The sequence below is a fragment of the Hyla sarda genome, chromosome 7, assembly GCF_029499605.1.
Source record: "Hyla sarda isolate aHylSar1 chromosome 7, aHylSar1.hap1, whole genome shotgun sequence".
Taxonomy (NCBI): Eukaryota; Metazoa; Chordata; class Amphibia; order Anura; family Hylidae; genus Hyla; species Hyla sarda.
The window spans coordinates 11200338-11223474 of NC_079195.1; the positions used below are offsets into that span (position 1 = coordinate 11200338).

General features: G+C 41.9%; 1 protein-coding gene across 3 annotated transcripts in view; it reads right to left on the minus strand.

Moving 5' to 3' along the window:
• Positions 1 to 23137, minus strand: part of CCDC172 (coiled-coil domain containing 172) — a 123261-nt gene that overhangs the window by 50915 nt on the left and 49209 nt on the right. For all 3 annotated transcript variants that reach the window (XM_056531376.1, XM_056531375.1, XM_056531377.1), the window contains exon 4: positions 6981 to 7146. In XM_056531376.1, the coding sequence (XP_056387351.1) occupies positions 6981 to 7146 (166 nt within the window). The remainder of the gene's footprint in view (positions 1 to 6980; positions 7147 to 23137) is intronic.

The following is a 23137-nucleotide window of genomic DNA, read 5'->3' on the forward strand; positions in this document are numbered from 1 at the left end:
AAAATATTAACCCTTACAGTACTGTTCCAGAGGAAGTTCTTTTCTTTTTGAATTTCCTTTCTCTTTGACCACAATGCTCTCTGCAGACACCTCTGTCCATTTCAGGAACTGTCCAGAGTAGAACCAAATCCCCATAGCAAACCTCTCCTGCTCTGGACAGTTCCTAAAATGGACAGAGGTGTCAGCAGAGAGCACTGAAAGGAAATTCAAAAAAACAAATCTTCCTCTGGAGCATTCAGCAGCTGATAAGTACTGGAGGGATTACGATTTTTAAATAGAAGTAATTTACAAATCTGTTTAACTTTCTGGCACCAGTTTATTTAAATAAAAATGTTTTCCAGGGGCGTACCCCTTTAAAGACCAGGTCAACTTTCATATTTGTGTTTCGGTTTATTTCCTACTCGCCTTTTCAAAACTCTTAAAGGAGAACTCCAGCCAAAACTTACTTATCCCCTATCCACATTTTCCATCCACAGACCCATACAGGCTTGTTGCTTTTTGCAGGACCAATTGTACTTTGTAATGACACCTTTCTTTTTATCATAAAATGTACAGAACAACCGAATATTTAGCAATTTTTCAACTTTTGTGAGGTTTCATTTCTACGTAGTGCACTTTATGGTAAAATTGACAGAGTATCTTTATTTTGTAGGTCCATATGATTACTATACCCAGTTTATAGAAGTTTTACTCCATTTTTCTTCTTTTAAAACCTTAAATGCAAGTCTATGGGAGGGGTATTCCAGAAAAAATACTTTTTTTATATATATATCAACTGGCTCCAGAAAGTTAAACAGATTTGTAAATGACTTCTATTAAAAAATCTTAATCCTTCCAATAATTATCAGCTGCTGAAGTTGAGTTGTTCTTTTCTGTCTGGCAACAGTGCTCTCTGCTGACATCTCTGCTTGTCTCGGGAACTGCACAGAGTAGAAGAGGTTTGCTATGGGGATTTGCTTCTACTCTGGACAGTTCCCGAGACAGGTGTCATCAGAGAGCACTTAGACAGAAAAGAACAACTCAACTTCAGCAGCTCATAAGTACTGAAAGGATTAAGATTTTTTAAATAGAAGTAATATACAAATCTGTTTAACTTTCTGGAGCCAGTTGACATATATATATATATATATATATATATATATACAGCAACAGAAGAATGCAGCAGCACACTGCCAGCACAAGGATATAGATGAAACATGAATATGCAGTTAAAACATGGAGAGCTATACAGCTATGGTGTAATAGATGCAAATGTGAAACTATGAAATAGTGAGGCACTTAGCTCGCAAATTTGTCTCCGCCGGCGGTCAAATAGCTTGGACCGTCCCACCGCGATAAGGTGGCCTCATTGGGACGGACCCTACACTGTGAATATGCCTCTGTGTGAACAGTTCAGTAAGTATGGCAGGATCTGGAACATCCAAGCCACCTTATATACACACCTGATAGAGGTGGGTGGGGTGCAAGGCCAACATGGAGGTAGCCCCTCCCCCGTATGTGCAATACAGACAAAGAATAAGTCAGCCAGCACTTTAGTTGATACCAAACTATTATATGGACCTGGCCTACAGGTGCACGCTACTAGGCTAGATATACAGCAACAGAAGAATACAGCAGCACACTGCCAGCACAAGGATATAGGTGCAACATGAATATGCAGTTAAAACATGGAGAGCTATACAGCTATGGTGTAATAGATGCAAATGTGAAACTATGAAATAGTGAGGCACTTAGCTCGCAAATTTGTCTCCGCCGGCGGTCAAATAGCTTGGACCGTCCCACCGCGATAAGGTGGCCTCATTGGGACGGACCCTACACTGTGAATATGCCTCTGTGTGAACAGTTCAGTAAGCATGGCAGGATCTGGAACATCCAAGCCACCTTATATACACACCTGATAGAGGTGGGTGGGGTGCAAGGCCAACATGGAGGTAGCCCCTCCCCCGTATGTGCAATACAGACAAAGAATAAGTCAGCCAGCACTTTAGTTGATACCAAACTATTATATGGACCTGGCCTACTGGTGCACGCTACTAGGCTAGATATACAGCAACAGAAGAATACAGCAGCACACTGCCAGCACAAGGATATAGGTGCAACATGAATATGCAGTTAAAACATGGAGACTATACAGCTATGGTGTAATAGATGCAAATGATCTATTTGACCGCCGGCGGAGACAAATTTGCGAGCTAAGTGCCTCACTATTTCATAGTTTCACATTTGCATCTATTACACCATAGCTGTATAGTCTCCATGTTTTAACTGCATATTCATGTTGCACCTATATCCTTGTGCTGGCAGTGTGCTGCTGTATTCTTCTGTTGCTGTATATCTAGCCTAGTAGCGTGCACCTGTAGGCCAGGTCCATATAATAGTTTGGTATCAACTAAAGTGCTGGCTGACTTATTCTTTGTCTATATATATATATAAGTTTTTCCTGGATAACCCCTTTAAAATTGTCGTCTTCTTTTCTGGTTATTATCACAGCTTTATTGAATAATTGTCAATCTAGAGTCTTAGTGGTATCTATCCCATCTTATATGATTCATGGAGTATTATTATATCCAGTCTAACCTTCTTATCCCATCAGTCCGCTTCTGGAATCGTTCTTGCTTTTTCTTGTTTTTGTTTTTGTTGCTTTTTTTTTTTTTGTTCTAAAATGTAATTTTCTGACATTGGCTGACTTGCTTACTGCATGTTGAAATTTTCAATAAAAATTCATTGAAAAGAAAAAAAAATGAAAAATTGTCTTCTTCTGACCTCTATAACTTTTTTTTACTTTTTTGTATACAGGGATTATAAAGGGTCATTTTTTGTGCAGTGATTTGTAGTTTTTATTGTATTTTATTATTTTTTTTTTTTTATTGCTTTTATTTATTATTATTTTTTTTTTTGGTACATAAAGTGACCAAAACATTCTGGACTATTTTTTTTTAACATTTACACCCTTGACTGTGCTGTTTTAATAACATTATATTTTTAATAGTTTGAACATTTCCGCACCCAGCAATACCACATACGTTTATATTGATTTATATTATTTAATAAAAAAAAATTTGAAAAGGGGGTGATTCAAACTTTTATTAGGGATTTTAGATTTTTTACTCACTATTATTTTAGTCCCTGTAGGGGTACATTACATGCAATCTTTTGACTGCAAACACTACTCAGTGTTATTGGTGCTCTGCTTGTACAGGCTGCTGCAGTGATTGGCAGTGGACATGGCATCTAAAGGGTTATTGACGTACAACAGATATTTCACACCATCAGACGCCATTTCAGGAGCACATGCACGCTCTCATACACACTCACATACCATATACAGGGGTGTGGAAATTTTATTTAAAAAAAACTTATAAAACAGAGTAAAATCTACTTGTCCCTCATGACTAGAGATGAGCGAACATGCAGTAAATTCGATTCGTCACGAACTTCTCGGCTCGGCAGTTGATAACTTATCCTGCGTAAATTAGTTCAGCTTTCAGGTGCTCCGGTGGGCTGGAAAAGGTGGATACAGTCCTAGGAAAGAGTCTCCTAGGAATGTATCCACCTTTTCCAGCCCACGGGAGCACCGGAAAGCTGAACTAATTTACGCAGGAAAAGTCATCAACTGCCGAGCCGAGAAGTTCGTGACGAATCGAATTTACTGTAAGTTCGCTCATCTCTATTCATGACGATCCACTTGTCCGGGACAATTTTCGCTTTAACACTCTTCTTTTTTCCTTCTCGCCCTATACCGTATTTTTCGCCCTATAGGACGCTCCGGCGTATAAGACGCACCCAATTTTAAATGAGGAAAATCTAGAATACAATGTAATGTATAGGTTACAGTGATCTTCAACCAGCAGACCTCCAGATGTTGCAAAACTACAACTCCCAGCATGCCCGGACAGCCATTGGCTGTCCGGGCATGCTGGGAGTTGTAGTTTTGCAACATCTGGAGGTCCGCAGGTTGAAGACCACTGGTATAGGAGGCAATACTCATGTGTCCCCGCCGCTCCGGACCGTCACCGCTGCCATGGATGACGCCCTCCATCGCTGTCGCCGTGTCCCCGTCGCTCCGGAACATCTCTGCTGCCCGGTATCCTCGCTCTCTGTCACCGCAATCACGTCGCTACGCACGCCGCTCCGATTGGATGATGGGGCGGCATGCGCGACGACGTGATGACAACGAAGGAGAGCGCCGGCCATGCAGGGGATCCCGGCACGGAGCAGACACCGAGGAGGCAGGTAAGGTCCCTCCCGGTGCAGCCGGGTTAGTGTCACTTTCGCTTCAGACGCGGCGGTCAGCTTTGATCGCCGCGTCTGAAGGGTTAATACAGGGCATCACCGCGATCTGTGATGTCCTGTATTAACCGCGGGTCCCGGCCGTTGATGGCCACAGGGACCGCCGCGATAAGTGTGTATTCGCCATATAAGACGCACCAACTTCCCCCCCCCCAGTTTTGGGGAAGAAAAAGTGCGTCTTACATGGCGAAAAATACGGTAATTAATAGCCATAACTACCTACTATAATGATACCTTTTAATTTTTCAATAACATATCCCCTGAACCAAAAAATATAGATATATAATCGGTGAAGTGAAATTGAAATAGTAATAGATAATTTCGCAGATTTGGGGTTTTTCTTTTCTACGCCATTTACCTTGTGCTTCAGATAACATGTTGTTTTGATACTTTAGGTCGCCTGATTACAGCAATACCAGATTTGCATAGTTTCCGTCATGTTTTACTTACCATATTTTTCGCAGTATAAGAAGCACCTTTTCTTCCCCAAAACTGGGGGGGGGGGGGGGGGAGTTGGTGCGTCTTATACGGCAAATACACATTAAAACCCCGTCATATCACGGCAGTCCCTGCGTCCATCAACGGCCGGGACCCGTGGCTAATACAGGACATCACCGATCGCGGTGATGCCCTGTATTAACCCTTCAGACGCGGCGATCAAAGCTGACCGCCACGTCTGAAGCGAAAGTGAAACTAACCCGGCTGCTCAGTCGGGCTGTTCGGGACCGCCGCGGTGAAATCGCGGCGTCCCAAACAGCTTACAGGACACCGGGAGGGACCTTACCTGCCTCCTCAGTGTCTGATCCGTGCCGGGATCCCCTGCATGGCCGGCGCTCTCCTTCGTCGTCATCACGTCACTGCGCACGCCGTCCCGTCATCCAATAGGAGCGGCGTGCATAGCGACGTGATGGCGGCGACGGAGAGCGAAGATACCGGGCAGCAGAGACGTTCCGGAGCGTCGGGGACACCCCGGGGACGCGGTGACAGCGATGGAGGGCGACATCCAGGGCAGCGGTGACGAGCGGTGAGGGGTCCGAAGCGGCGGGAACACGTGAGTATTACCTCCTATACCAGTGGTCTTCAACCTGCGGACCTCCAGATGTTGCAAAGCTAAAACTCCTGGCATGCCCGGACAGCAAAGGGCTGTCCGGGCATGCTGGGAGTTGTAGTTTTGCAACATCTGGAGGTCCGCAGGTTGAAGATCACTGTCCTATACTTTACATTGTATTTGGTTCAAAATCTTTTTTTTCTAGATTTTCCTCCTTTAAAATTGGGTGCGTCTTATATGCTGGAGCGTCTTATATGGCGAAAAATACGGTATTTCAAAAAAATTCTGAACTTTTTAGAATTTTTTTAATTGCCATTTTTTTGACCCCTGTAGCTTTTTTTATTTTTATTTTCTTTCACATACCAGGCTGTATGAGGGCTCATTTTTTGCGCCATAATCTGTTTTTTTTGTATCGGTACCATTTTGGTATTGATCTGACATTTTAATCGCTTTTTCTGGGATATTATAAAATTGCAATTCTGTGGTTTGGTATTTTTTTTTAACATTTACGTTATTTACCGTACGGGATGCATAATGTCATATTTTAATAGTTTGTACAATTAGGCAAATGTTTATTTTTATTATGTTTACATGTTTTTATACAGAAAAAGAGGGTGATTTGAACTTTTAACATGGAAGGGGTTAATGTGTGTCTTTCAAACTTTTATTAAAACTTTTTTTTATTTATTTACACTTTATTAGGCTTTTAGGAGGAATCATTAGATTCCTCATACAGATCAATAGAGTTCTATTGCACTCCATTGATCTGTGTGCTCTGTGATCCATTGATAGAGCCTGGTCCAGCCAGGATCTATCAATGACAGAGCCACAGGACAGCAGGGAACAGAGGTAAACCCTAGTGGATCACCCCCTCGCGAGCGCGCTGTGGGGGGGAGGGGGGGATCCACCCCACTAGCCCACCAGGGAGCATTCACATGTCCTTTTAGACGACGCTGTCAGCGGCGATCTAAAGGGTTAAAAGCCAGCCGTGGCGATCGCTGCATGCTAGCTATTAGCTGTGGCCCCCGGCTACTGAGAACATCTGAGGGCTGCAGAGTATGGAGCGGGCAGGAGTCGGGAGCCCAATCCATAGAGACTGCTGAGCACCGCCACGCTTGACAGGTCCGGCCCTGCATGCCCGGAAAAATTCACCTGCCTGGCGCCCGGAACTGAATGTCCAGGGCGTCCGGTGATCGGAATTCCACATCCCTGGTATATAGGGTACTGATATCTTTTTAAAGGGCTACTCTGCTGCCCCAGTGCTCAGAACATTTTGTTCCGAACACTGGGTGCAGAGGGTCGTGACGTCGTGTCCACGCCCCTAACTATGTTACACCACACCCCCTCAATGCAAGTCTATGGGAGGGGGCGTGGCGGCCGCCACGCCCCCTCCCATAGACTTGCATTGAGGCGGTGTGGTGTGACATCATGAGGCGCCTGGTCACCACCGCCGTCTGCACCCAGTGTTCTAAACGTACACCGGGTGCTGCACAGAGATGGGGGGTCCCAGCAGCGGGACCCCCGAGATCAGACATCTTATCCCTTTTCCTTTTTGATAGGGGATAAGATGTCTAGGGGCGGAGTACCCCTTCAATGAACCCTTAGAAGACACCGTTCACACTTCAGGATCAGAGTCACCTACCGTATCCCAGCACATTGATCTCCTCATCCAGAATCGGACCCTCAGCCTCCGCGCGCTCTCTCAGCCTCTGCTTTCTGTTCACCGTCAGCCCGTAATTATTATTATAGTCCCAGACGTCCTTCATGAATGTCTCCTCCTCCGAGGCCTTCAAGTCCTTTATCTCTAGCTAAGAAGAATATAACAAAACACCAGTAAGAACGTGTGGACAATCGCTGGAAGAAACAACATGAGACATGTTAAAAATCCCCGATCAGGAGGACGAGCAGGGAGAAGCGCACAATAGCATGCTTCACTCCCTGGCTTGCAGCAATCTCCCTGCACACTTTCCAACTTGTTCTGATCGGTATAGGCCCCAGCACTGAGACCCCGTATGATCACATGTCTTTGTAATATGTCAAATGTTTTTTTGTTTGTTTAAATGAAGGACACTTTAAAAAGGCCACAGACACGCGTTTCGGCTTAGGTCCTTTCCATTTATAACAGAAACCACAATGTTGTGACAAATTTAACGCAGCAGGAACACAAGTGGCACCAGACACCCCCACAGACCTCACAATAGGGTCCATCAGCAGGGAGGGGGCGATGGCCTTGAGAACAATAACAATCAGTTCACCTCTGCCTGTTGACAACGGAGGGCAGACAAGGGGGAGTTTTAAAGGGGTACTCCGGTGGGAAAAAAAAATTCATATGAACTGGTGCCAGAAAGTTAAACAACAGATTTGTAAATTACTTCTATTAAAAAAATCTTAATCCTTCCAGTACTTATCAGCTGCTGTATGCCCCACAGGAAGTTGTGTAGTTCTTTTCTGTCTGACCACAGTGCTCTCTGCTGACACCTCTGTCCATGTCAGGAACTGTACAGAGTAGGAGAAAATCCCCATAGCAAACCTCTCCTGCTCTGGACAGTTCCTAACATGGACAGAGGTGTCAGCAGAGAGCACTGTGGTCAGACAGAAAATAACTACCTGTGGAGCATACAGCAGCTGATCAGTACTGGAAGGATTAAGATTTTTTAATAGAAGTAATTTACAAATCTGTTTAACTTTCTGGCACCAGCTCATTTGAAAAAAAAAAGTTTTACACCGGAGTATCCCTTTAAGGAAGAGGAAACAGTGTAGTGAAGTCAATAGCAGGACCCCTGTCACTGACTTAGCGGCAAACCAGTGGGGACGGGCGGTAGGAAACAACGGACGAGCCCTGATCACAAGGTATAGGATCCGGATTGTGGGCAAAGAGTCCATGAGGTTCTGTCTTGGTGATCACAAGCGTGAGATCTCTATTAGCTCAGTTATGCAGTGATCTATTAACTCACAATGGCCTCAGGTTACATTATTTCCAATCTTTTCTGGAACATTGTAACTTAAAACCAGACTCACCCACCATACAATGTACACAACATAAAATGTACACAACATACAATATACAATGTACACAACATACAATATACACAACATACAATATACAATGTACACAACATACAATATACAATGTACACAACATACAATATACAATGTACACAACATACAATATACACAACATACAATATACAATGTACACAACATACAATATACAATATACACAACATACAATGTACACAACATACAATATACACAATATACAATGTACACAACATACAATATACAATGTACACAACATACAACATACAATATACAATGTACACAACATACAATATACAATGTACACAACATACAATATACACAACATACAATATACACAACATACAATATACAATGTACACAACATACAATATACAATGTACACAACATACAATATACACAACATACAATATACAATGTACACAACATACAATATACACAACATACAATATACAATGTACACAACATACAATATACACAACATACAATATACAATGTACACAACATATAATATACACAACATACAATGTACACAACATACAATATACACAACATACAATATACACAACATATAATATACACAACATACAATGTACACAACATACAATGTACACAACATACAATATACACAACATACAATATACACAACATACAATATACACAACATACAATGTACACAACATACAATATACACGACATACAATATACACAACATATAATATACACAACATACAATGTACACAACATACAATGTACACAACATACAATGTACACAACATACAATGTACAATGTACACAACATACAATATACACAACATACACAACATACAATGTACACAACATACAATATACAATGTACACAACATACAATATACACAACATACAATATACACAACATACACAACATACAATATACAATGAACACAACATACAATATACACAACATACAATATACACAACATACAATATACAATATACACAACATACAATATACAATGTACACAACATACAATGTACACAACATACAATATACACAACATACAATATACACAACATACAATATACAATGTACACAACATACAATATACACAACATACAATATACAATGTACACAACATACAATATACACAACATACAATATACACAATATACAATGTACACAACATACAATATACACAACATACAATATACAATGTACACAACATACAATATACACAACATACAATGTACACAACATACAATATACACAACATACAATATACAATGTACACAACATACAATATACACAACATACAATGTACACAACATACAATATACACAACATACAATATACACAACATATAATATACACAACATACAATGTACACAACATACAATATACAATATACACAACATACAATATACACAACATATAATATACACAACATACAATGTACACAACATACAATATACACAACATACAATGTACACAACATACAATATACACAACATACAATATACACAACATACAATGTACACAACATACAATATACACAACATACAATGTACACAACATACAATATACACAACATACAATATACACAACATACAATGTACACAACATACAATATACACAACATATAATATACACAACATACAATATACACAACATATAATATACACAACATACAATGTACACAACATACAATGTACACAACATACAATGTACACAACATACAATATACAATGTACACAACATACAATGTACACAACATACAATATACACAACATACACAACATACAATATACAATGTACACAACATACAATATACAATGTACACAACATACAATATACACAACATACAATATACAATGTACACAACATACAACATACAATATACACAACATACAATATACACAACATACAATATACAAAGTACACAACATACAATATACACAACATACAATATACAATGTACACAACCTATAATATACACAACATACAATATACACAACATACAATATACACAACATACAATATACAATGTACACAACCTATAATATACACAACATACAATGTACACAACATACAATGTACACAACATACAATGTACAATGTACATAATATACAATATACCCAATATACAATGTACACAACATACAATATACCCAATATACAATGTACACAACATACAATATACACAACATACAATATACAATGTACACAACATACAATATACCCAATATACAATGTACACAACATACAATATACACAATATACACAACATACAATATACAATGTACATAACATACAATATACGCAACATACAATATACAATGTACACAACATACAATATACACAACATACAATATACAATGTACACAACATACAATCTACACAACATACAATATACAATGTACACAACATACAATATACACAACATACAATATACACAACATACAATGTACACAACAAACAATGTACACAACAAACAATGTACACAACATACAATATACACAACATACAATATACATTGTACACAATATACACAACATACAATGTACAGAACATACAATATACACAACATACAATATACATTGTACACAATATACACAACATACAATATATACAACATACAAAACATACAATGTACACAACATACAATGTACAAAACAAACAGTGTACACAATATACACAACATATAATATACACAACATATAATGTACACAACATACAATATACACAACATACAATATACAATGTACACAACATACAATATACACAATATACACAACATACAAAACATACAATGTACACAACATACAATGTACAAAACAAACAGTGTACACAACATACAATGAACACCATATACACAACATACAATATACACAACATATAATGTACACAACATACAATATACACAACATACAATATACAAAACATACAATATACACAACATACAAAACATACAATGTACACAACATATAATGTACACAACATATAATGTACACAACATACAATATACACAACATACAATATACACAACATACAATGTACACAACATACAATATACAATGTACACAACATACAAGATACACAACATACAAAACATACAATGTACACAACATACAATATACACAACATACACTGCAAGGACAGTCCAGATCTAAGATAAGTATCAATGGCTGGAAGATCTGACCAATCAGAATGGGCATTCACTTGTAAAACACCTGTATTACTGAAGTGTATGCACTGACTGGTGTCTGGTAGCGCCCCCTACTGTACAGGGAGGTATAACATGTTCTGTACTCTTTACCTGTATTACTGAAGTGTATGCACTGACTGGTGTCTGGTAGGGCCCCCTACAGTACAGGGAGGTATTACATGTTCTGTACTACTCTTTACATGTATTACTGAAGTGTATGCACTGACTGGTGTCTGGTAGCGCCCCCTACAGTACAGTGATATACTACATGTTCTGTACTACTCTTTACCTGTATTACTGAAGTGTATGCACTGACTGGTGTCTGGTAGCGCCCCCTACAGTACAGGGAGTTATTAAATGTTCTGTACTCTTTACCTGTATTACTGAAGTGTATGCACTGACTGATGTCTGGTAGCGCCCCCTACAGTACAGGGAGGTATTACATGTTCTGTACTACTCTTTACCTGTATTACTGAACTGTATGCACTGACTGCTGTCTGGTAGCGCCTCCTACAGTAAAGGGAGGTATTACATGTTCTGTACTCTTTACCTGTATTACTGAAGTGTATGCACTGACTGGTGTCTGGTAGCGCCCCCTACAGTACAGGGAGGTATTACATGTTCTGTACTCTTTACCTGTATTACTGAAGTGCATGCACTGACTAGTGTCTGGTAGCACCCCCTACAGTACAGGGAGGTATTACATGTTCTGTACTACTCTTTACCTGTATTACTGAAGAGTATACACTGACTGGTGTCTGATAGCGCCTCCTACAGTACAGGGAGGTATTACATGTTCTGTACTCTTTACCTGTATTACTGAAGTGCATGCACTGACTAGTGTCTGGTAGCGCCCCCTACAGTACAGGGAGGTATTACATGTTCTGTACTCTTTACCTGTATTACTGAAGTGTATGCACTGACTGATGTCTGGTAGCGCCCCCTACAGTACAGGGAGGTATTACATGTACTGTACTCTTTACCTGTATTACTGAAGTGTATGCACTGACTGGTGTCTGGTAGCGCCCCCTACAGTACAGGGAGGTATTACATGTTCTGTACTCTTTACCTGTATTACTGAAGAGTATACACTGACTGGTGTCTGGTAGCGCCTCCTACAGTACAGGGAGGTATTACATGTTCTGTACTCTTTACCTGTATTACTGAAGTGTATGCACTGACTGGTGTCTGGTAGCGCCCCCTAAAATACAAGGGAGGTATTACATATTGCATCAACATACGATGCTTTTGTATGTCGGGGCCATCGCATAAACGGCTATCCTGCAGCGCAGACTGCTTCATCTGCCATCGGATAGCCGTTTACGGTGCCCTGTGTGGTCCGGTGATGATCACTTACCTGTCCTCGGGGCTCCGGAGCATCCTCTTCGGGATCCCCTGCATCGTCGACGCTCTCCATCGTCATCATCGCGTCGCTGCGCACGCCGTCCCGTCATCCAATAGGAGCGGCGGGGATAGCAAAGTGATAGCAGCGAGGATGCTGGGGAAGCAGAGGCCCTACCAGAGTGTCGGGGACACCCCGGGGACGCAGCGACAGCGATGGAAGGCGACAACCAGGGCAGCGGTGACGAGCGGTGAGGATAGGTGAGTATAACCTCCAATACCAGTGGTCTTCAACCTGTGGACTTCCAGATGTTGCAAAACTACAACTCCCAGCATGCCCGGACAGCCGTTGGCTGTCCGGGCATGCTGGGTGTTGTAGTTTTGCAACATCTGGAGGTCCGCAGGTTGTAGACCACTGTCCTATACTTTACATTGCACGGATCCCTCAACATACGATGGTTTCAACAAATGATGGCTCATTTGGAACGGATTACTATCGTATGTTGATGGACCACTGTATATATATATATATATATATATATATATATATATATATATATTGGCATTATCAGCTTCTTTGTTATTGTGACCTGGTGGTTCTATTTTGGGGTCCCGGTTCTTTGTCCCATTTTGGGGTATTTTCCATAAGGGGTTTTGTAGTGCTACTATTTTCTGCCTCTACCTTGTTATTATGTTTTTTTAGGAAGTTATAAAGATTTTCTGTATCCTGAATGTTTAATAAAGTTTATATTGTACAGTATATTTGGGTGTGAATATTGTCATATTTTCCAGATTTGTTCTCCTTTGTTTGCATCCACACAACTTTCCAGACGGAGGGGACAATAGGGGGCAGTAATAACTGTGACACACAGGGGAGGTGAGGGGGCAGTAATAACTGTGACACACAGGGGAGGTGAGGGGGCAGTAATAACTGTGACACACAGGGGAGATGAGGGGGCAGTAATAACTGACACACAGGGGAGATGAGGGGGCAGTAATAACTGTGACACACAGGGGAGATGAGGGGGCAGTAATAACTGACACACAGGGGAGATGAGGGGGCAGTAATAACTGTGACACACAGGGGAGATGAGGGGGCAGTAATAACTGACACATAGAGGGGAGACGAGAGGACACTGATAGCTGATACACGGGGGAGATGAGGGGACAGTAATAACTGACACACAGGGGTAGATAAGGGGTCATTAATAACTGACATTCGGGGGGGGGGGGAGGGGGCACTATTAACCTCTTAAAGGGGTACTCCGGTGGAAAACTTTTTTCTTTTTTAAATCAACTGGTGCCAGAAAGTTAAACAGATTTATAAATTACAAAAATAATTTTTGAGGCTCAAGGTCTTTGGATAAGGAACACACTTGTTGGTTAAAATATATGAAATATTTATTAATTAATTAATTACTATCAACTGATAGTCCGGGATCACAGGGCCCTTGTAAATCCACGGAATCAGAAGATTCATCAAAAATATAAAATCATAAAATTCATAAAATAAAATTATATATATACATCTATAGATGTATGAGACCACTGGAAAGGGTAGCAGCTATTTCAAATCGGCACTCTGGATGGTATTTGTATATAGATAATGTCCATCAAAGTGCCAGTGCAGTCCTGAAAAAATATATAACAAAGTCTATCACACTTATAAATGTCCTTTCAAGACAGTTAAGTGGCAGTTGAATAATATTCAGATTTCTGTGGTTCCAGACTTAGATGTCGCTCTGTATGTTATATAGAGCAATCCTAGGATGCGGTATTCCACAGCGGTAAATTCAAACTATGCGCATAGTGTTTGGGAAAGGTTTAGCTCACCGGTCCTGATGCGATTCTCGGGAGGTAACTTTACCATTCCTTGCTTGTCCTCAGCGATGTCAGGCAGCCGTCTGTCCCCGCTCTCTGGCCTGAGAGCGCACCGCTGGAGTCTCTGCCGACTCCTATTCGCACGATGTTAGCAGTTGGTGGGCGATAGATACAGGGGCTGCTGCGCTTGCAAGGCAGGTAATCCAGGTGGCGTCCTCGTGTAGAGAGCGCACGCTCCCGGTCTCTGACCCCGTGCGCTCAGAAATGTCCGTGTGATAGCCGGTAATAGCTCCGGACTGCAAATGATGATAGTGGTCTCATACGTCTCTTAGGGGGGGTCGCCGGACGTGTTTCAGCACCCACTAGGTGCTTTCTTTAGCGGCTTAGATATATCTATATCTAAGCCGCTGAAGAAAGCACCTAGTGGGTGCTGAAACGCGTCCGGTGACCCCCCCCTAAGAGACGTATGAGACCACTATCATCATTTGCAGTCCAGAGCTATTACCGGCTATCACACGGACATTTCTGAGCGCGCGGTCAGAGACTGTTGAGACCCAATTAGCTCCTAGCGGCTATAACTACCCCTCCCCCTTATTACAATAATTAATTAAATAATAACTGACACAACAACAATTCAACTTTTTATGGGTGGGGATCGGCCACAGCTTTATTTATAAAATTACTTATATAAATAACAATTTAACTGTAACAAAGACACCGATTGGCTTCTTACCAACCCGAGAGGTGCTGCCACACTGTCCTGTGTGGAGGTCTACCCCGGGTTGACCCCGCTTTCACCGTCTTCTTACCGCCAAGCTGTGACTTACAATAAACAGAGATACAAAAAAGGGAGGGAGGGAGGGCAAAACTCTGGGTCCTGGGCAGATTGAGGGGGAAGGGAGGCACCACAGCTATAAATACCCAGGGGAGGGCCCCTGAAAGCCCGGGAAACTATTAAACCCCTGATTGGTGCACTCCTTCCCCCCCACCCATGGGACATACCACTATAGTTACCAACAAGTTTTTACAGGCGGGGGAGGGGGCTAAAAACCTTGCTTGTATATTTCTTAATCCCTTAACTGCTCACCAGTCAGGGGGCAAGCTAGTTATGCACAGCTTGCCCCTCCAGACCAGGAGCGCGCGCTCTCTACACGAGGACGCCACCTGGATTACCTGCCTTGCAAGTGCAGCAGCCCATGTATCTATCGCCCACCATCTGCTAACATCGCGCGAATAGGAGTCGGCAGAGACTCCAGCGGTGCGCTCTCAGGCCAGAGAGCGGGGACAGACGGCTGCCTGACATCGCTGAGGACAAGCAAGGAATGGTAAAGTTACCTCCCGAGAATCGCATCAGGACTGGTGAGCTAAACCTTTCCCAAACACTATGCGCATAGTTTGAATTTACCGCTGTGGAATACAGCATCCTAGGATTGCTCTATATAACATACAGAGCGACATCTAAGTCTGGAGCCACAGACACCTGAATATTATTCTACTGCCACTTTACTGTTTTGAAAGGACATTTATAAGTGTGATAGACTGTGTTATATATTTTTTCAGGACTGCACTAGCACTTTGATGGACATTATCTATATACAAATACCATCCAGAGTGCCGATTTGAAATAGCTGCTACCCTTTCCAGTGGTCTCATACATCTATAGATGTATATATATAATTTTATTTTATGAATTTTATGATTTTATATTTTTTATGAATTTTCTGATTCCGTGGATTTACAAGGGCCCTGTGATCCCGGACTATCAGTTGATAGTAATTAATTAATTAATTAATTAATTAATATTTCATATATTTTAACCAACAAGTGTGTTCTTTATCCAAAAACCTTGAGCCTCAAAAATTCTTTTTGTATAGTACTCCCTTTTCAGACACCTTGGGTACAGGTGTTAGTTTGAGTTGCCCGGGTCATTCTAGTGAAACTTTCCGCAGGAGCCTCTCCGTCTTTTTTCTATATTGGTTAGATTTATAAATTACTTCTATTAAAAAATCTTAATCCTTCCAGTACTTATTAAGGGCTATATACTACAGAAGAAATGCTTTTCTTTTTGGATTTCTCTGATGTCATGAGCACAGTGCTCTCTGCTGACCTCTCTGTCCATTTTTGGAACTATATTGAGCAGGAGAAAGTCCCCATAGCAAACATATGCTGCTCTGGACAGTTCCTAAAATGGACAGCAGAGAGCACTGTGGTCATGACATCAGAGAAATCCAAAAAGAAAAGCATTTCCTCTGGAGTATACATCCCATAAAAAGTACTGGAAGGATTAAGATTTTTTTCTAGAAGTAATTTACAAATCTGTTTAACTTTCTGGCACCAGTTGAGTTAAAAAAAAAAAAAAGTTTTCCACGGGAGTACCCCTTTAAGGACCATGCCAATTTTATTTTTGCACTTTCGTTTTTTCCTCCTCACCTTCTAAAAATCATAACTTTTTTATATTTTCATACACAGACTAGTATGAGGGCTTGTTTTTTGCTTGACCAGTTGTCCTTGTAATGACATCACTCACTTTACCATAAAATGTATGGCGCAACCAAAAAAAATATTATATACGTGTAGATAAATGGATAGGAAGGCACCAAATGCAATAAACACAAACTTCAGGGTAAAATACTTGCAGCTGGATGCATATGCAAAATTGAGCCAACACTTTCAAATGCCGGGCGGTGGTGCTAGGATAAATGTAAAGGACAGGCTTGTAATACCGTTAGTACGTAGAAGAAAAAAAGACAAATCCGCACTCCTATATGGAGTAGAACATCTGACCGAGACTGCAGAGACGGTTTGTGCGCTCAGAGGCTATAACCGGTTATTTCACACATCAGCGTGGGGAAATTGCAAAGAAAACTGCAATTTTGCACATTTTGGAAGGTTTCGTTTTCATGTTGTATACTTTACGGTTAAAATGACATGTTTTCTTTATTCTCTGGGTGAATACAATTAAAATGATACAATGATTACATACTTTTCTATTATTGTACCACTTAAGAAAAATCTCAAACTTTTTAACCAAATTAGTACTTTTAACCCCTTAAGGACACAGCCCATTTTCACCTCTAGGACGCAGCCCTTTTTTGCACATCTGACCACTGTCACTTTAAACATTAATAACTCTGGAATGCTTTTACTTATCAATCTGACTCCGAGATTGTTTTTTTGTGACATATTCTACTTTAACATAGTGGTAAATTTTTGTGGTAACTTGCATCCTTTCTTGGTGAAAAATCCCAAAATTTGATGAAAAAATTGAAAATTTTGCATTTTTCTAACTTTGAAGCTCTCTGTTTGTAAGGAAAATGGATATTCCAAATATTTTTTTTTTATTCATATATACAATATGTCTACTTTATATTTTCATCATAAAATTTATGAGTTTTTACTTTTGGAAGACACCAGAGGGCTTCAAAGTTCAGCAGCAATTTTACAATTTTTCACAAAATTTTCAAACTCGCTATTTTTCATGGACCAGTTCAGGTTTGAAGTGGATTTGAAGGGTCTTCATATTAGAAATACCCCATAAAAGACCCCATTATAAAAACTACACCCCCCAAAGTATTCAAAATGACATTCAGTAAGCGTTTTAACCCTTTAGGTGTTTCACAGGAAAAGCAGCAAAGTGAAGGAGAAAATTCAAAATCTTCATTTTTTACACTCGCATGTTCTTGTAGACCCAATTTTTGAATTTTTACAAGGGGTAAAAGGATAAAATTTATACTTGAATTTGTATCCCAATTTCTCTCGAGTAAGGACATACCTCATATGTCTATGTAAATTGTTCGGCGGGCGCAGTAGAGGGCTCAGAAGCGAAGGAGCGACAAGGGGATTTTGGAGAGTACGTTTTTCTGAAATGTTTTTTTGGGGGCATGTTGCATTTAGGAAGCCCCTATGGTGCCAAAACAGCAAAAAAAAAAAACATGGCATACCATTTTGGAAACTAGACCCCTTGAGGAACGTAACAAGGAATTAAGTGAGCCTTAATACCCCACAGGTGTTTCATGACTTTTGCATATGTAAAAAAAAAAAATAATTTTCACTAAAATGTGTGTTTCCCCCCAAATTTCACATTTTTGCAAGGGTTAATAGCAGAAAATACCCCCAAAAATTTGTAACCCCATCTCTTCTGAGTATGGAGGTACCCCATAAGTTGACCTGAAGTGCATTACGGGCGAACTACAATGCTCAGAAGAGAAGGAGTCATATTTGGCTTTTTGAGAGCAAATTTTGCTCGGGGGGCATGTCGCATTTAGGAAGCCCCTATGGTGCCAGGACAGCAAAAAAAATGACATGGCATACCATTTTGGAAACTAGACTCCTTGAGGAACGTAACAAGGGATAAAGTGAACCTTAATATCCCACAGGTGTTTCACGACTTTTGCATATGTAAAAAAAAAAAATTTTTTTTTTACCAAAAATGCTTGGTTTAGCAAAAATTTTACATTTTTAAAAAAGGTAATAGCAGAAAATACCCCCAAAAATTTGAAGCCCAATTTCTCCCGATTCAGAAAACACCCAATATGGGGGTGAAAAGTGCTCTGCTGGCGCACTACAGGTCTCAGAAGAGAAGGAGTCACATTTGGCTTTTTGAAAGCAAATTTTGCTCTGGGGGCATGCCGCATTTAGGAAGCACCTATGGTGCCAGGACAGAAAAAAAAACCACATGGCATACCATTTTGGAAACTAGACCCCTTGGGGAAGGTAACAAGGGGTAAAGTGAACCTTAATACCCCACAGGTGTTTCACGACGTTTGCATATGTAAAAAAAAAAAATTTTTTTTACACTAAAATGCTTGTTTTCCCCCAAATTTTACATTTTTACAAGGGATAATAGCAGAAAATACCCCCCAAAATTTGTAACCCCATCTCTTCTGAGTATGGAAATACCCAATAAGTGGACGTGAAGTGCACTGGGGGCGAACTACAATGCTCAGAAGAGAAGGAGCATCATTGAGCTTTTGGAGAGAGAATTTGGCCATGTGCATTTCCAAAGCCCCCCCGTGGTGCCAGAACAGTGGACCCCCCCACATGTGACCCCATTTTTAAAACTACACCCCTCACGGAAGGTAATAAGGGGTGCAGGGAGAATTTACACCCCACTGGCATTTGACGGATCTTTGGAACAGTGGGCTGTGCAAATTAAAAATTTTATTTTTCATTTTCACAGACCCCTGTTTCAAAGATCTGTCAGACACCTGTGGGGCGTAAATGCTCACTGTACCCCTTGTTACATTCCGTGAGGGGTGTAGTTTCCAAAATGGGGTCACGTGGGTATTTATTGTTTTGCACTTATGTCAGAACCGCTGTAAAATCAGCCACCCCTGTGCAAATCACCAATTTAGACCTCAAATTTACATGGTGCACTCTCCCTTCTGAGCCTTGTTGTGCGCCCCCAGAACACTTTGCGCCCACATATGGGGTATCTCCGTCCTCAGGAGAAATTGCGTTACAAATTTTGGAGGCTTTTTTTCTTTTACCGCTTGTAAAATTTTAAAGTATGGGGCAACACCAGTATGTTAGTGTACAAAAATGTTTTTTTTTTACACTAACATGCTGGTGTAGACCTCAACTTTACCTTTTCATAAGGGGTAAAAGGAGAAAAAGCCCCCCAAAATTTGTTAGGCAATTTCTCCCGAGTACGGCGATACCCCATATGTGGCCCTAAACTGTTGCCTTGAAATACGCCAGGGCTCCGAAGTGAGAGAGCGCCATGTGCATTTGAGGCCTAAATTAGGGATTTGCATAGGGGTGGACATAGGGGTATTCTACACCAGTGATTCTCAAACAGGGTGCCTCCAGCTGTTGCTAAACTCCCAGCATGCCTGGACAGTCAATGGCTGTCCGGAAATGCTGGGAGTTTTTGTTTTGCAACAGCTGGAGGCTCCGTTTTGGAAACACTGCTGTAGGATACGTTTTTCATTTTTATTGGGGGGGAAGGGGTGGTGGTGGTGGGGGGGGCAGTGTACGTGTGTATATGTAGTGTTTTACTCTTTATTTTATGTTAGTGTAGTGTTTTTAGGTTACATTCACACTGACGGCGGATTACACTGAGTCTCCCGCTAGGAGTTTGAGCTGCGGCTGCAGCTCAAACTTGAAGCAGGGAACTCACTGTAATCCGTCGCTAGTGTGAATGTAACCTGTACATTCACATGGGAGGGGGGGACTACAACTCCCAGCATGCACTGACAGAACGTGCATGCTGGGAGTTGTAGTTTTGCAACAGCTGGAGGCACACTGGTTGGAAAATACTGAGTTAGGTAATAGAACCTATTACCTAACTCGGTATTTCCCAACCAGTGTGCCTCCAGCTGTTGCAGAACTACAACTCTCAGCATGTACTGATTGCCAAAGGGAATGCTTGGAGATGTAGTTATGCAACAGCTGGAGGCACGCAAGTACAACTCCCAGCATGCCGAGACAGCCATTTGCTGTTCCTGAATGCTGGGAGTTGTAGTTTTGCAAGATTTAGAGGGGTTCAGGCTGGAGATCACTGACAGTGGTCTCTAAACTGTAGCCCTCCAGATGTTGCAAAACTACAAATCTCAGCATGCTAAGACAGCAAACTGCTGTCTGGGCATGCTGGGAGTTGTAGTTTTGTAATATCTGGAGGGCTACAGTTTAGAGACCACTGTCAGTGATATCCAGCCTGAACCCCTCTAAATCTTGCAAAACTACAACTCCCAGCATGCCAACACAGCAAACAGCTGTCAAGGCATGGTGGGAGTTGTAGTTTTGCAACATCTGGAGGGCGACAGTTTAGAGACCACTCTCTAAACTGTCGCCCTGCAGATGTTGCTAGGCAACAGACTCTGGACACGCGGCGTCATACTTACCTCCACCGTAATCACAGCCGCCGCCGCCGCCGGGTAAGTGATCGCCGCCGCCGCTATTACACGGTTCCCCCCGCTGTGCCCGGACACCGATGGGTGGGCATAGCGGGGGGAACCGAACTTTAACCCCCCCGCCCCCAGTCTGCTATTGGTCGGTCGCTCCGCCGATCAATAGCAGGGATAGGAGGGGTGGCAACCCTGCCACCTCACTCCTATCTCTTCAAGGGGGATCGAGGGTGTCTTGGACACCCTCGATCCCCCTTATTTTATCGCGGCGCCGCCGTTGATGGGCAAGGGGAGAGCGCTCCCCCTGCAAACACCGTAGATGCCGTGATCAGAACTGATCACGGCATCTATGGGGTTAATGCTGCCGGGACCGGCGCGATCGCGGCCCCGGCAGCTGCGGTGGGACTCTGGCTGTGATTGACAGCTGAGTCCCACCCGCGATCTCCTGCGCTGCCCGCGGCAGAGCAGGAGATCGCTTGGACGTATGCATACGTCCATTTGCGCGAACGTGTAATTCGCCTGGACGTATGCATACGTCCAATAGCGGGAAGGGGTTAAAGAGTACCTATCATCAACTAAGCTGTCCCTAATCCCTCCCCCCAATCTGTCCCTGACTCTCACTGACTCTATCCATGTCTATATTTTTACCCAAAACCCCATATAAATACCTTTTTTAGATCCCCTGTGGGTGCTCAGGCTCCTGCCGTGAGCGAGGGAGGAAGGGGGCGTGGCTCGGCAGGATTGACGTCATCTGAAGCCTGTCAATCCGCACTTCCGCCCTTCTCCCTCTTCAACATCAGAGTGTAATAGATATCCCTGGCAAGGTGAGTGAGCTTGCGGGACTTGTACGCTCTGCATCCCGAAGCAGTCATTCATTGTCCCGTAGTAGCGCGGCAGCACATCGGGACTGATGTGCTCTGTGTCCCAACGTGCTGCCTTGCTACTATGGGACAATAAATGACTGCTTCGGGACACAGAGCGTACAAGTCCCGATCCTCTTCTGTGCTGCCCTGCGCTACACTGACATTTGGCCAGATGAAGCGGCTGGCCATGTCAGGAGCACCCGTGCTGCAGGCACAGCGCTCGCTCCTGCCTGTCTGATTGACAGGCGGGGAGCTGCGCTGTGCTCTTCAGTGTCCGGCTTCACTCAGATTTCGGACTCATGCTGCCGGCCTGGCATGAGTCCGAACTCTGCTCCGGGACATGTAGGGAGACCCCTAATGGTCGTTTTTTAAAAGTAAAAAAATATATATAAAGATACATTTTTGTTAATCACATGTAATTAGAAAGTTGTTTCTAATACATTGATTAACAAAATATAAAAAGTTTTTTTGGCGACAGGTACGCTTTAAAATCTCTCTATTTTGACGACCTATAACTTTTTCATTTTTCCGTATAAGCCGCGGTATGAGGGCTCATATTTTGCGCCGTGATCTGTACTTTTTATTGATACTTTTTATTGATTCCATATATAAAACTTTTAATACATTTTTTATAAAAAAAAATTTGGAATATGATTTGACAAAAAAGCAGCAATTTTGGACTTTAAAAAAAATCTTTTTACG